The sequence below is a fragment of the Lemur catta genome, chromosome 8 (genome assembly GCF_020740605.2).
Source record: "Lemur catta isolate mLemCat1 chromosome 8, mLemCat1.pri, whole genome shotgun sequence".
Lineage (NCBI taxonomy): Eukaryota > Metazoa > Chordata > Mammalia > Primates > Lemuridae > Lemur > Lemur catta.
Genome location: NC_059135.1, coordinates 857,461 through 872,799, shown reverse-complemented (window position 1 = coordinate 872,799; position 15,339 = coordinate 857,461). Strand labels below are relative to the sequence as shown.

Here is a 15,339-nt window from a genome sequence, read left to right as displayed (position 1 = left end):
TGCTTATGTGCACGCCCCAGATCAGGGCTTCTGGGGACCAGGGTCACCTTTGATGCCCCCAGACCTCCACACCACCCCTGACCTGTCCCACAACAAAGAATTAAAACATTCCCCCACCAGATCTGCCACCATCTTCTGCATGTATTTTGTGCATTTTTCCACCTCATTCTTGGGCCCTCGGAGTTGGACGATATCACTTTTTTGTGCTGGGTCTGGAAAGTTGATGATAACCTGGAACAAGTCGTCAGGAGACTGAGTACGATTATTAGGAAGCACCGGATCCCAAACTACCAAATATTTCTAAAGAGTAAATCAGATCACTCCTAGACAGACAAACAATGTCTCTGCGAAACCTTTACCTCTGGAAATTTGTCACGAATTTCACGGATCCGTTCACCCTTCTGCCCAATGATTGTGCGATGAAATCTCTGCTCAATGATTAGATCCTTGGTACGCTCATTTTCCTAAAAACACAATCAGAGTCGACGATGTGCTTTACCACTAGCAAAGTAAGCAAAAGCCCCTTGCGCCAAGCGGCACCGCAGAGCCCTGGGGACAGCCGGCTGTTGCCGAGCAGCAGGTGAGGTGACGCAGCCCTGGGGCAGCAGCCACTGGGGTGCTCACTGGCGCCGTGCCCTCTGCCAGGGGCCCCGCGCTGCTGCTGGTGCGTCATTCTCCTGAACAAGGCACAATTAAAGAACTGATCGTAGGACCCTTCAACCAAAAGTGCCATTATGGTGGTGACAATCACCAAAGCCACTCAGTCAGTACTTCTGTTCTGACAAGGACTAGACACGAGCCGGCTCTTCCCAGAGGTCAGTGCTCCGCACAGCAGGAAGCTGTCCCTGCGGAACATGGGCTCGGAGCCCTTCCCTGCGTGAGTGACTGAGATGGTTCCACACAGGCCACCAAACACAGGTGGTTCTCAGCCTCCTCTGCATGTCACACACGACAGTTTGAAGATTTCTGGGAGACTCAGGATCAGACTGGTATCAGGTTGACAGAGAAATAAGGGTTCAGCAATCAGTAACTTGGTCTGGGCATCAGACATACCAGAGCAAGTGACCCTGGAAGAAGGATGAGGAAGAGGAGAACACAGGGCACAAGGCTGGGGACGAGCTCAGGGGAGGCCACGTGACACCATGGACAACAGCTGAGGGACATGGAAGAAGCCCTCCAACTTGGGAGCCCTGGTTGGTCACTCGGGGGACACGGTGAACAGAGAATGCCTGGGACGCACGCCTGGTGAGAAGCCCTGGGGCCTGGCCAGCCGCAGACGCTGCCACCGTCACTCGCAGAGCCCGACCGTCCTGCACTCTCGGGGCAGCCAAGGCTGAGAAGCACCGTGTGCGGCGGGACTCCCTGCAGCTGGGGCACCTGCACTCACGTGAGCACGTGCGAAGTGTCAGGAGGCCCAGAGCAGCCCTTTTGCCTAGAGGCAGCGAGCGTCAAAGCCCCCGAAACCCCCCGGTCTGCACACACGACACAGCAGCGCTGCCCAAGTCGGCTGCACCTGAGAACCACCTGGGCTGCCTTGAGAATTGGAATGTGACCACAACGTCCGTCACACTCTGGAGTTGGGGCCCAGGCGCCTTCCGAGGCCGAGACCCCACCCCACAATCGCGGTGCTTCTCCGGCACAGCACGCAGCCCCTGGGGACAAGACGTGCGGGTTCCCTGGGGTGGGATGAAACAAACTTGGCCCCAGGGGGTCAGATCCACACCCAACCCAAGGTGGGATTTGTGGGCTTCCATGCTCCAGGCCCGCACACCTCACACGCTGCTCCTGACAAGGAGACGACAGGCGTGAGGCCCCGCCCCCGGCTCACCATGCAGCAGACACGACGCCCCACCCGGGCTCACCATGCAGGATGCAGGAGGCCACACACCCGGCAGGCCCTGCCCCCCGGCTCACCATGCGGGATGCCAGCTCCAGCAGCTCCCGCTTCGCCTGCTGCACGCCCTGGGGGTCCCCCTCGATGCGGATCAGGTTGCTCTTCTCGCTGTCGGGAGGGATGCGCACAGACACCTTGTACTGGTCTTTGATTCTGTTTACTGCGACACAATGGAAACACGCCTTGGACACAGAACCTACAATGATCCACCAAGGACCAACAACCAGACAAGACGATCAGCCTCCAAAACGAGAATTTCCATGGACTGAAGTGAAAACCAGTTACGATCTTCACCCAATCGCAAGGCTTCTGGGGCGTGGGCCCCAGCCTCGACCCCACGTTGACACTGCCCTCAGCTCTTCCAATGATGGTGGCTGCCACCTGAGACTAAGCTGGTCTGGGGCACGGCTTGGCTTCAGCGCATTCAAAACCACACATGTTAACAGGAGACAAAAGCTCCCGCCAGCCTCTAAGAGCCACACAGCGGCCAAGCTGCTGCCCAGTGAGACCCGTCTCCAGCTCAGACTCAAACCAAGCACTTCGCTGTCCCTACGAAACAAGCACAGCTGCAGACCCTCCTGCTGCCACCTTCTCGGGAGAGAACCCTGTGCCCTCAGCTCCAGATCCAGGCCCCCAACTCCGGAGAAGCCACGTCACCAGGAAATGAGGCAGGCGTTCTGCCCATCGCGTGCAAAGCCAAGCCAAGCTCACTGGACGGGCCACCGTCCCCACCGGGTGCCCAGGCAGAGCCAGGAAGGAGGCCGTCTCTGCCCGGCTGACACGGAGATGCAGCCACTCCTGGTGACACAGCACAAGAAGAGCAAAGGACACAGGCGCTGGGCTGCAGACTTCAGAGTATGAAAAAGAAAATGAGTGTCAGGAAGTGGATCAAACAGAAAACAGGGCAGAGACAATTCTTCGACTACACTAAGCTAAGTGGTTCTATAATTTTTAGGAAGCAGAAACCAGAAATTAATGCCAGAATTACACCACTGGACCTCCTTGTATTTTTTGTCTAAGTAAACACTGCAGTTAACCAAAACAAAAAGCAACGCCACAGAAGCAAGCTGATGGCCTGCACATGCTTCGCGCCATGTGCAAAAGGCCAGCAGTGCCTGCGGTCACCCTGTGCTGAGATTCCTGACCCTGTCACACGACACCCACAGAACACGGGGTTGACACCAGAGCACACACACAGGCCACGGCAGAGCCGACGAGCTTATGTTCACCACTCACACAGACGGGCTGCACGGGCCCCAGCCGTGTTTCCACAGGTCGGGTTCCCACAACCCAGGACGGGACCCTCTGTCCACTGAACCACGCAGGAGCGGGGAGGGCCCCCGCACCTGCCACCCGAGAGTGGAACACAGGGGTGGCCTTGCTTTCAGAACAGGTCAGCACTGCCATGTGGGGACGGTCACGCAGGCAGACTCGCAGCTGAGTGCACGCTTCGCACGCTTCTGATGTCACCACACACTTGTGCCACATCTATAACCCGAACCTGGCTGACATAAGACACCCCTGCCAAGCTGTTTTACTTGGGCATGAATCTAGAAATTTCCTGCTCCTCAGCGAGCTCCAGGTCAGAGGCATGTTGAGGAGTGAACACACGAGTCCCAGAAACCGGAAGTAAGGCTGGAATGTGAAGCGCAGTCCCAGGGCCACCGGCAAACACCTGCCCCGGGCATTGCCCTGGAGGCTGACCAGTGCCGTTTCGGGGAGCCAGAACATTCACCTGCGGCCGAAGAGCTCGCAACCACACGCAGCCCCGGGGGAAGGAGTGGCCTCTGTCGGCAGGTAGAGGAGGGTGTGGGGAGGAGAGCACATGGCCAGGAGCTCGGCCAGGGCTGCCGGAACTGCAGTCCTCGTCCTCACAGCTGGCACTCGCTCCGGCTAAGGCTCCCGGCACCACTGCCACCCGCCAGCCCCACTCACTGTTGGCTCCACTCTTCCCAATGAGGTGTCTGTGGAACTTGTGGTCAATGTTGATCTCCACGTAATCCATCCGGTTAATCTGGGGTGGGGAGGGGGGACGGCAGGTCAACACAGACAAGCGCTTCGGTCCTGGGACGTGCCTGGCCGTTCAGACCAGGAGTTAGCACCCAAATCCAGAGCTGTCAACTGTTTCCTGTTCTTGCACTTGGCGGGCGGGAAATGCTGCAGGATTGCTCCTCTGGCCCCACGGAAGGCCCCTTCCTCAAAGTAAGGTCTCCTCTGCCCCCGTCTCTTCTGGGACTGCGGCAGCTTCTAGCTGCCCCAGGACCTGTGACTCAGCCCCTGCGGCAGCCTCTGGTGTCTCTGCACCCATTCACAAGGATCTGACGAGATCACCGTCCACCCACCGCACCAGAGCCTGCCTGGCCACCAGCACACAACACACGGGACCACCTACCAGATCTTTGACCATGACTTCGATCTGTTCCTGGGCTACATTTACGTCCTCGGTGGGGCCTTCCAGGGTGATCTTGTCCTCGCCTTCTGTGAACTCAATGTGGACCTGCCGCGCCACAAGGAAAGAGAGGGCTAAGACTAAACGGCATGGCTGGCTGTGCCCCTCGGCTCCCGGTGTGCAATCGCCGATCCTCAGAGAGCCCACGGCTGCTACCCTGGGGACAGCAGCTGATCCCAAACTGCTTTGCAAAACGACGAGGAGAGGCCAGATCCAGACACGGCGCAAAGCTGGCAGGGAGGCCCAGCACTCGGGACTCGGCGCTGTGGTCCCACGACCTCCCCCTAGCGACAGCACGGTGCTGCCCCTCAGACGCACCGTGTCCAGCGTTTGGGAGCCCTGCTGCTCCTCCGCTGCACACGGAACACGAGCGCAGAGGTGACATTTTAAGACAAGTGCGGGTGCCCCACGGTGGCCGCACAACTCGCTCTACGTGGACAAGGCCTGCCCCAGTTTGCCACACTCAAGGCGAGGATTTCGGGAAGGGAGACGGGCCCCACGGAGCCACTGTGTCTGTGTGGACCAGGGGTGTGAAGCTGGAAAAAGTGAAACAACTAAAAAGCAAGTTGGAAACTAAGTGTGAGCACAACAGGGACACGACGGGACGGGGCTCCCTGGCCGCCTCCTCGCACGTGTGGCCCCAGCGCCGCCGTCTCCCTCGCTGGACTGGGCAGACTTCACATCCACACTCACACGACACGGATACAGAGCTGCTCCTCACACTAGTAGGTTATTATGCCGCGGTCACTAAGCGAGACACGTTGCTTACACTACTTCCTTAGCCTAGCGATGCCCTCCCTCAGCTCAGCACTGAGGCCACCGTGTCAGGCAGGATGACTGAGTCTGGAAAACGCTCTGCCATCTCCAAAGACGCCCGCGGGACACAGCGCCGTGAACCGTGCTGGAAACGGATGGCAGAAAACAAGATAAATCCCGCATAACAGATTACGACGTCTCCTTACCTTGGGCATCTGCTGAGTGATCTTGGCCAAGTTCTGCCCTTTCTTGCCAATGATGAAACGGTGAAGCCAAGAAGGGGCAGTGACAGAGGAGACCGTGAAGCTGTTGGCCTAAGAAAAAGGGAGAACAGCCGTGGATTTGCAGAGCTCGTCGTGTCAAAACAAAAGCCAGGCCGCTCACGTGGCTCCCAGGGCCACTGCTCCCCAAGCCACACAGCCCCTGTCCAGGCCTCGGCGTCTGCGACTCGAGGGCCTGTCCACGGAGGGCCTCGGACCTCCCCGAGGAGACACGCCGCGCCGAGAGGCAGGTACCTTGGCATAGACCTCCGTCAGCGCCTGCCCCAGCTTCTCAGGCTCGCCCCGAAGTATCACGGTCTCGGAGACGCTGTCCGAGGGCGGGATCTCGACAGAAACTCCAGTTCTCTCCAGGATCTCCTGCAGGGAGTTGCCCTTGGGCCCGATGACGTACTTGTGCTGCGACTTCTTCACCTCCACTGCGATAGTCGTGGTCTTCTTTTTCTACGTGAGAGGAGCGTGAGGGTGGACAGAGGGACAGGAGTGGAGGGGGGTGGGTGGCAACATCACTGCCGAGAGAGCAGGAAATGGCCAGGGGGCCCAGACTGCACATGCTGGTCCCCGACAAGCGAAGGCCACAACCACGCAATCCTGACTTTCCCCTCAGCGTGGGCACCCGAAACTGCTAACTCCACCCGGAACACTTGAAAACACCACGTCTTTACCCCAAATTAAGGAATAAGTTTCAGACCACAAAGTCCGCTGAGTTGAGCCAACAGTTTAATCAAGGAAGCGGACAACTCTGTGCTGTACACCCTGCCCTGGGGCAGCCCCGCTGGCAACCTGCCAACACAGCCCGAGGCCGCGGGCAGGGACGCCACGCAGACAGGAGAGTAGGACACCACCTGCTGAGGGAGGCCTGGGCGCCAGTCTCTGCTGGACACCCCAGTGCAGAGATAATCAGCTCCCTGCTCCAGGGTAAAAGGCGACGGGGCAAAGCTGGGCCTTCGCAAGTCTCCAGACCCGAACCCTAGTCCCTGTCTGCGCCGTGAGGACCCGCACACCTTTTCCTCGTAGATCTTCCTGATGCGAGCCACAGCCTGGGCCAGCTGCTCCTTCTCGCCCGTGAAGACGATCTCGGTCCGGTTCACGCTCGGCGGGGGGATGTTGATGCGCGTCCCGGTCTCCTGCATGATCTCGCCAACAAGCCTATTGTAGGGCCCCGCGATGAACGGGTGGAAAGCTTTCTCCACTTCCAGCCTCTCCACAGCACGTTTGTCCTGGAAAGGAAAGGACGGACGGATGACCCAGGCCTCTGCGGACAGCTGGGGGCACACGGCTTTCCAGGGCCACAGGTGAGCCCCCGGCCGCAGGCGGGCAGGACACAGGTGTTCCCGAGTTCCCACCTGCTCGGCGGAGATGAGCAGGACTTCATGGCGAGCTTTCTCAATGCCCTCTTTGGTGCCAGTGATCTTGATCTGATTGCTGGGGTCATCTGGCCGTGGGATCTGGATTTTGGTTGCAGTTTTTAGCTCCAAATCTTGAAGTTTCTCTCCGTTTTTGCCGATAACAAAGCGATGGTGTTCTTTGGGAATGGCAACAGTTGCTGAGGCCTACAGCAGGAAGAGAACCAAAAAAACCCCCCCAAAATATTTATAGGTTCTCAAAGAACACGCTTTTCCGCGACATCCTCTCTGGCTGGGACGCCACCCTTGCCTGTTGTCACCCGCCAGCCCCGACCCGTCTGCCAGAACAGCGAGAGCCCAGACGCTGCGCAGGCGGCCACCTGCCCTCGACGCCGAGCAGGCATGAGGCCCAGTGTCCCTGCACCACTGCCCGACACCCACTGGACACATCCCCACAAAAGGAGGTAACAGAAAATGAAATAGCCACAAACGGACAGCAAGAAGCACAGGACCCAGAAACCCTGGGAAAAGTGCCACTTCACTGAACCCTCCTTGTAACAGGAGGCTTAGAACCCAGAAGTCAACAGCCTTAACTTGTGCCAACAACAACCAGTTAGAAAATGTAAGGAAAACACAGCATTTCACGCTGGGCACAGTGGGAGCACCTGTAGTCCCAGCTACTCAGCGGGCTGAGGCAGGAGGATCACTTGAGCCCAGGAGTTCACAAGCCTCTGTCTCAAAAATAAAAAAAAAATTAGAAGACACACCTTAAAAGATCTAAAAGGTTTAAATTATAAAGACGTCAATGATCAAGATTAATTTGAAAAGACTAATGCAATTTTGAATAAAAAGTTAATTATAAAAGTTGCACGACAGAGCAAACAAGAACAGATAAGACGCCCGTGAAGGGAACAGCACCACACACAAAACACAAGCACCGCCGTCGAAACGGGGAGGTCTCCCGCGCAAGGCAGGCCGACAGGGCAGAGCCGCAAACCCACAAACAGACCTAAGTCAGCAGGAACATGCAGGACGCAACAGAAGCAGCACTCGGACCACTGGGGCAGACGGTCTCTTGCAAACGGTGCTGACAACCGAGAGCCACACGGAAGACGGTGGAACCGGGTCGGGCCTCGCCCCACTCGCCACGCAGTCCAAACACCAGGAACTGAAACCAAGACCACCCTCACAGGCACCAGCAGAAACAAGGATACACTTTCTTATGACTGAGAAGTAAAAAAAACCCTCCTTGACAATGACTCAAAATAATAAAAGACTAATAAATCTTACTATGTGAAAATAAAACTTTCACATAGCAAAACACATCAAGATAAAAAGAAATGACAAACTGGAGAACATTACTTTTAACTTTCATCACTGATGGAGGGGTTTAGAAAGCCCTGGGATATTGAGCTACTGAAAACTGAGCAAGATGAACAATTGGATGGAAAAATGGGCGAAAGAACAGACATTTCACAGAAAAAATGCAAGTTAAAAGCATATTCAGCTACCTCGTAGACTGGCAAAACCCCAAGCAGTTGACGAGCCTGGCTCCCTGACGCTGCCGACGGAAGAGCAAACACACAACTGCCAAGGACGGGAGTCAGCTGCCGATGGCCGAGTCACACCTGCAGTCACCCTCGGACCCAGCGTCTCAGTTCCAGGAATCTACCGCAAGATGCACTGGGCCCAACAGGAACAGCACAGGCACATGGCTTTTACTGTGACACAATGCATGACACCCAGAGCCTGGAAAGCACCCAGACACCCATTCATGAGCGCCGCATAAATCATGGTGCCCCCACAGAGCACCACGTGGCTGCAAAAGCAATGAGGAAAATCACTATTTACTGACAGTCGACAGCTCCAAAAACAGTAAGGAGAAACGCAAGGTGTGGAACGGGCTTTGGCAAGCTGTGTTTCACTTCTGTTCTCAAACACAAGCAACGAGGTACAAGCCAGGGAGCAGGAACGGTCACCCAGGAGAGGAGGGAGGAACAGGGTGAAGATGACAGGCTGGGGAGATGTCTCTGAACAGACCTTATTATAGAGCTTTGACTTGCAAACACGTAAATGTTGAAATAACTGCTAAAAACTGAAAATAAAGGGAAACAAATGCACCAAACTATGTAGCAAGACGACAGGACAACCCAGAAAAAAGAATTAGTTCGAGTGATTGTAAAACTCTACCATATTTTATCTTAGTTAGAAAAATATTAAACTCATGGTTTTCTTTTGTTAAAAGAAAGCTCCACTTTCCCAGCTCTGTCCTCCGAGGAGGACCAGGAGCTCTGCCAGCCCAGTCGTAACGGGCACCTGGTGTCTAGAGTGGAGTCTCTGACTGCAGCTTCCTACTCAAAGGGTCCAGAGCTCGCGGAGATACAGCTGAGTCAAGGTCTATGGAAGGAAATACATAAAATTAGCCCTGTCGTCTTTCCATGTTGGAAACTACAGTGATAGAGCCTCATGGGCTGTGACGCTGTGACACAGGGAACAAACCCGCAGGCCCCTCTGGCTGAAGATGTGGCCACTTCAGCATCAAGGACGACTGTGACAGACACGTCAAGAATTCCCGAGTTCATAATGACACCACAAAGACTCGCCGATCCACACTGACGATGCCAGACTGCCGATTCAGTTTAAAAATTGGTAAGCGGGAAAGGATCAATTATTCAGCCAGTACTTCCCACTCGACTGTGGATGAAGCAAAGTTCTTTACAGAAATATCAACTCATGTATGAGCAGGGATAGAAGCAGAAAACCATGTTTGCAGCCCTTCCTGAATGCAGGCCAGGATCCCCAATGGATGACGAAACTATTAAGCAAAACACTGACGGGAACTTAAAGGACAGGTGAGCTAAAGACACTTTACTACCGACCGACCTCAGACCAGCGCACGCAGGAGGAGCAGCTACACCACACACACAGCGCCACCTTCGAAGTTCTTGCCAAACAAGCTGAACCTGGACGTAACCGAGCCCCTCGAGACCTAACACCAGTTCACCAGAAACAGCACAAGAAATCAAACACCCACTTTCCCCAATAAATCAGTGGCATTAAAAAGGGGGGCAGGGTCCCATCAGAGAACGATGGACTTGAGACTGTACAATCGAATGCAATGTGGAGACTTTGTCTGGACACTGATTTGAACAGACAACTGAAAACGACAAGTTAGAGAAAATAGGAAAAGTCTAAACACAGACTGGGTCAAAAATGTATATGATACTAACAAACCATCATCACTTGCAGTGAGCTAATGGCACAATGGTTACAGACACACCTACATAAAGAGAGGCCACACTGCAGTATTTATAGGTAAATAACGCGCATGAGATTTGCTTTAAAATTAGAACGTGGGCCAGAGACAAAGGCCTTCCAGTGGCCCGCACAGCCCGTGCTGCGTCCCTGCCCCCGCCGCACCCACGCACAGATGCGCCCCAATGTCCCCTGGCGAGCAGACACCAGCCACAACAGGAAACAGTTACAAGCACCATTTTAACCTTCATGACAACGATTTAATTCCATGAAACCAGCAGGGGCTTGGGACCATCATCCTGATGTGCCACGTGGCTGAGTCGCTGTCAGGGTGCACCAGCACCCGCCGTCCCCACCCCCCGCTGCACCCCAGGGTCCTGCACCAGGAGCCCCTCTAGGCAGGTTCCCATCCACCTACCACCAGGGCGAGCGCCCACTGCAGCCTGCAGAGACTCAGCCGCAGAGGAGGAACTCCCGGTTCTAAATAAATCCACCTAGCATGAAGTGTCACACCACAGTTTAATAAAATTCTCTATTTTTCTTGGTGTTTAAGTGCTGCCACTTAGGGAGAAACCCATCATGGACTCCCTTATTTACCACGATGGCTCTCAACGTCCACGTACTGGCATCAGACTGCCAAGGACTAGGGAACTGGTTTAAAACAAAACTTTAATTTATCATACGCTAAGTTTGAGGCCTAGAAACGTGTATTTCACAAATGCCCCAGCAAAGCGTTAGGAACGCCACCCAACAAGCCCAGCTCTGCCACGCATCTCAATCTCTGGGACAAGACTCACTTCCAGTGCAGCCTGGCCTCTAGCCCCAGCCACGCGCAAGACGGAGGCGGGAGGGCTGCTTGAGGCCAGGAGTGTGGTACCAGCCTGGGCAACAAGGCGAGAGCGTCTCCAGAACAAAAGAAAATTTTCAGTTCATTCACTCAGATAGCAAAAACAGTAGGTGTCCCAGTTCTATTATTAATTTAGTGGTTTTTCCCCTAAAAATACCAGGTGGCTCTGCATGTTGCTGTCCCACTGATAGGAAGAATCCCGTGAAGTTCTACCCCACGTCAAGAACTGGGGACATGGCACCAGTGCTGTCACTCAGGAGAGGGAGGACTGGGGACGCCCACCTGTGTCTGCAGTCTGGCGACAATGTCCTTCCGGGCCTTCATGACGGCGTCCAGCTTCCCTGAGACCATGATGGAAAGGCCCTGGTCTTTGGCCAGCGACAGCTCCAGGTGAGCACCGGTTCTCTGCATGATCTCAAGGCAAATCTTCGCTTGTTCACCTTCTCCAAACTGGTTCATGTCCTTGTATCTTCTCTCCTCCAGGGGCACGTGGAACACCTGCTCCGGATCAAAACAGACACAGTTAAGAGATCAAAGAACAGAAGGAAGGTCAGTGGGACCCTGCCCTCACTAAGCAGCCCCCACCTCACCCAGGCACTGAGCCAAGCCCTGGGACAAAGCAGGTAAAGGGCAAGAGAAAGCGCCTTCGGCAGGAGGCTGCCATTCTGGTGGGAAGAGCCACACCCACGACGCAGAGCAGGGCTGGAGAGCAGCAGGAGAGACCCTGTGACCAGGGTGTGCGGGCAGATGCCAGCAAGTCGAGGGGAAGAGCCCGGGTTTGCAGGCAGGAAAGGCAAGGAGGCAGCAGGTGGGAGTGGGCTCTGCCCAGCACCCCAGGGGACCCCCCAGTGGTGGAAGTCAGTGAAGGGTTTTAAGCAGGACACTTTCTGCCCGTGGCTCAGGGTCCTCCAGCGGCTTTGCACCGAATGGATGGAGGACGGGCAGGGTGGAAGGAGATCCGCTACCCTGGTCTGGGGCCTGAACCACCAAGCAGACAGTGCCACATCTAACAAAACCGTCAACACGGTAAAAGGTTAGAATGGAAGGACAGGGTGCGGCTGGTTATGAGTCCAGAGCTGGCGGGAGAAGACCTGCGGGCACATGGCTTCAATCACACAGGGGCTCTGAAGTCTGCCAACCTCTCAAATTCAGGTAGCAGAGAGAAGCACGAAGGAAGTCAAAGAAAAACAAGAAGCTGGTTAACTGCTTTAAGCAAGTGGGATGAAGGGCAGAGACACACCAGTTCTTAACAGATTTGCTGACACGGAAGGAGCAACCTCAGCAGTGGGAACAGGGAATGGACAGCAGAGAGGGGAACAGCAAACGGGACCCACGGCTCTGGCAAAGGCTGCCCAGAACCAGCCGTGGCCAGCCCTCAGGTGCACGGCACGCACGGCTGAAGCTCTGCCCCCACAAAAGCCTGGGGGAGACCAAATGTGAAGGCCTCATCCCTTCAGCAACCTGACGAATTCTCACTTTGCATGTGCCAGCACCCTTCCATCAGATCCCACTGGAGGGACAGGCTGAAAAGGGTGGCATTTCTACCTGAGTGATGACAGAAGCCTTGATGGGCCGGATCTTGCTACTCCAGGCTCCGGCAGGTTCCTGGGCACCTTCCAGGCACGCTGCTTTCTCGGGAAGTGGGGGGAAGGCATCTTTGTAGGTTGGAGGGTCGCTCTCCTCTTCTGAATTTAAAGTAGCAACTGGGCCAGCCGACGTGCGTAAGAGGACACACACCACTTTCAGTGCTGTCTGAAGAAACACTTGCAGGATACCAACTGCCCCATGGACCCCCCACCCACGGCCCCTCATCCCAACCCTCCTCATTCACAGCAACAGGGAGGGCCTGGGGACCAGGCCCGGCACCCTCTGAAGGTGTGACTGCAGGCGGTCAGGGACCCTCCCACCCTCCCGCAAAGGCGCCTGCCGGAGCAATTCTTAAGTCCTCAGGAGTCTTCTAATGTCATAGGAAAAAGTCACAACTACGATAGTGACAGGCATAGAGCAGGCCCTTCCATTTGTGAAACAAGACAGCGGCGCCCGTGAGAACCACTGTGGAGGCAAACTCCGGCTGGGCCTCCACCGCCGCGCACAACGCTGCGCACGGCTCCCGCGGGGGCTGCAGGCTCCGCTCTCCCCCAGCCCAAGGCAGGGAGCAGCAAGACTTGTTGGGGATCGGGCTCCCTGATTATTAATCATTGCCATCTTCCACAGTGCCCCAATTGGACATGTTTCTGTCCCAGAACCGAGATCTCCATGAAAGCAAGGACGTGACTGCTAGACAGCCACCAGTCCCCAGGGCTGTGTGGCATCTGGCAACAGCCATGCCCGGTGGAGAAGGCTGTGGAGCCCCACCGCGTCCTGGTCGCACGGCCACGACCCCGCCGGCGCCAGCCTCCCCCTCTGAGCAAGCGAGCAGCACAGCCCGCACGGCCTGCTGGGTTGGCCGGAAGGGTCCGGGCCCCGCACCCAGGACAAAGCGGCCGCAGCGGCGCCGAGGGCTCCACAGCCAAACAAGCAGCTGCCAGAAACGCGGCTGTGAAGCACGGCGGGTGCGACTGAGGACGTAAATTTTAAATTTTACTTAATTTTAATCTAACAACAGATACTCAGTTACTGGAAAACTTTTAAGTATGTCTGCAACAACCTGAAATAGAACAATCTACTCTTTCAAGTGAAATTTTTATGAAATCTAAATACAGATCAAGGATTAGCATTCAAATGGAAATTATCTGCAGTTGTAAATATACACCAGATTTCAAAGAAAAAAAGAACATGAAATCAATGTTTTGATTTTTTTTACATTAAAGAGATGTTAAAAGGACAATGTTTTATATTGGAATTAAGTAAAATACATCAAACTTAATTTCACCTGTTCCCTTTTACGTAACGCAGGGACCAGAACACTGAATCCCACACGTGGCTGGCGCTGTCCCTACCGCGCAGCCCCGGTGGCACCGCGGCTGCCCCCAGAGCTCAGAAGGGCGTAGCCTCCCCCTCAGGGAGGGCGCCGGTGCCCTGGGACACTGCACGGCCCACACTTCCCTTCACCACAATTAGGAAACAGCAGTTTTGAAAAGGATCACATTAACCACCAACAGTCAAACTCACCACCTTTCCAGACACCTGTCCGCACTGTAAATGTCACTGTGCCCAATTCACGCTGCATGCCTGGCCGATCCCATCCGCACACCCAGCAGTGAGGGGCCCCAGCCCTGTCCCCCGACTACAGGGCCGAAAGGTGCTTCTAGAAAAGGTGTGAGACGGGGCAAGAGCGTGGGGGGAGTGGTGCCCCAGGAGGCAACGAGAAGAGCACAGAAGGGAACCATCACCTTTGATCTGTTGCGGAACCAGCCCACTTCGATGTTCGGCAAAACTCTCTTGGGTCAAAACTGCAACGGAGCTCATGGTTGGTCTCACGCCCACACACAACCGGGTAAGCCACTGGAGCAAGAGAACAAGTCGAGACAACAAGAAGTCAAAGCATCGTCAAAGTACAACTCTTAATTATCTACAGATTAAGTTTTACCAGCAAACTATACATTTTTACTCTCCTTTCAACCGCTGATGTAGGCTGACACCCAAACTGTCACCACGTGATGAAAAGGAAAACCAAATGCCAGTGCAGGACGGTCCCAGAAGGGCTAACTGTCCCCGGGAAGCTGCCCGTGGTCACGCAGGCAGGGAAGCGCCTCCTCGAGCTCACCTGCGGCTACGTGACGGCAGCCAGGATGCTCGGGAGACACGCTCTGCACCCCCGTGTCCCCGGTGGCACTGACGCAGCACCACCCCGGGTGGGCAACCCTGGAGCCGGCCCCGGGCACAGGTGAGCACCAGGACCCCTCCTAGCAGCTGTCTCAGCCTTGTTCACGCGTCCACCGCATGCCCCTTGATGCCTACAACATGCAGCGTGACAGCTGCAAAAAAGCCAACCCGCCTCCACACGGGGCTCACCTGGGCTCCAAAGGGAGCCACCTCCCAATCCCGACTTGACCAGGAGGCAGGTGTGGGTGCCAGGGAGAAGCAGCCTCACAGCGCTCGGCTGTGACACCTGGCAGGCCACGCGGACCTGCCCACTGCCCCGGACATGGGCTGACCGGCCGTCCTCTCCCGACCGTCTCCCAGGTGTGGGAGGGACTCACAGCAGGGAACCGACCCAGGGACACAGAGTCCCACGGTGTGGGAAATGCACGCACTCAGCACTCTGGGGTAGCAGTGTCGGCTGCCTCTGCCTCTTGCTCCCCAGCTGCAGCAGGCAGTCCACACCGCCAGCTCCCACACACAACCACAGTCCACACCGCCAGCTCCCACACAGTCCACACCGCCAGCTCCCACACACAACCACAGTTCACACCGCCAGCTCCCACACACAGCCACAGTCCACACCGCCAGCTCCCACACACAGCCACAGTCCACACCGCCAGCTCCCACACAGTCCACACCGCCAGCTCCCACACACAGCCACAGTCCACACCGCCAGCTCCCACACAGTCCACACCGCCAGCTCCCACACA

The 15,339-nt window shown here is 55.9% G+C and overlaps 1 protein-coding gene across 6 annotated transcripts in view; it reads right to left on the bottom strand.

The window, feature by feature from the left end:
• Positions 1-15,339, bottom strand: part of LOC123643943 (high density lipoprotein binding protein) — a 70,521-nt gene that overhangs the window by 16,341 nt on the left and 38,841 nt on the right. For 5 of the 6 annotated variants that reach the window (XM_045559884.1, XM_045559885.1, XM_045559886.1 and 2 more), the window contains exons 3-14: positions 14,158-14,269; positions 12,371-12,528; positions 11,108-11,323; positions 6,724-6,930; positions 6,382-6,597; positions 5,615-5,821; positions 5,306-5,413; positions 4,287-4,391; positions 3,830-3,908; positions 1,915-2,054; positions 360-464; positions 118-231 (exon numbers count right to left, since the gene is read on the bottom strand). In XM_045559884.1, the coding sequence (XP_045415840.1) occupies positions 118-231; positions 360-464; positions 1,915-2,054; positions 3,830-3,908; positions 4,287-4,391; positions 5,306-5,413; positions 5,615-5,821; positions 6,382-6,597; positions 6,724-6,930; positions 11,108-11,323; positions 12,371-12,528; positions 14,158-14,233 (1,731 nt within the window). In that variant the 5' untranslated portion in view covers positions 14,234-14,269. Of the gene's footprint in view, positions 1-117; positions 232-359; positions 465-1,914; positions 2,055-3,829; positions 3,909-4,286; positions 4,392-5,305; positions 5,414-5,614; positions 5,822-6,381; positions 6,598-6,723; positions 6,931-11,107; positions 11,324-12,370; positions 12,656-14,157; positions 14,270-15,339 lie in introns of those variants that run through there. The other variant, XM_045559883.1, reaches the window with a different exon arrangement.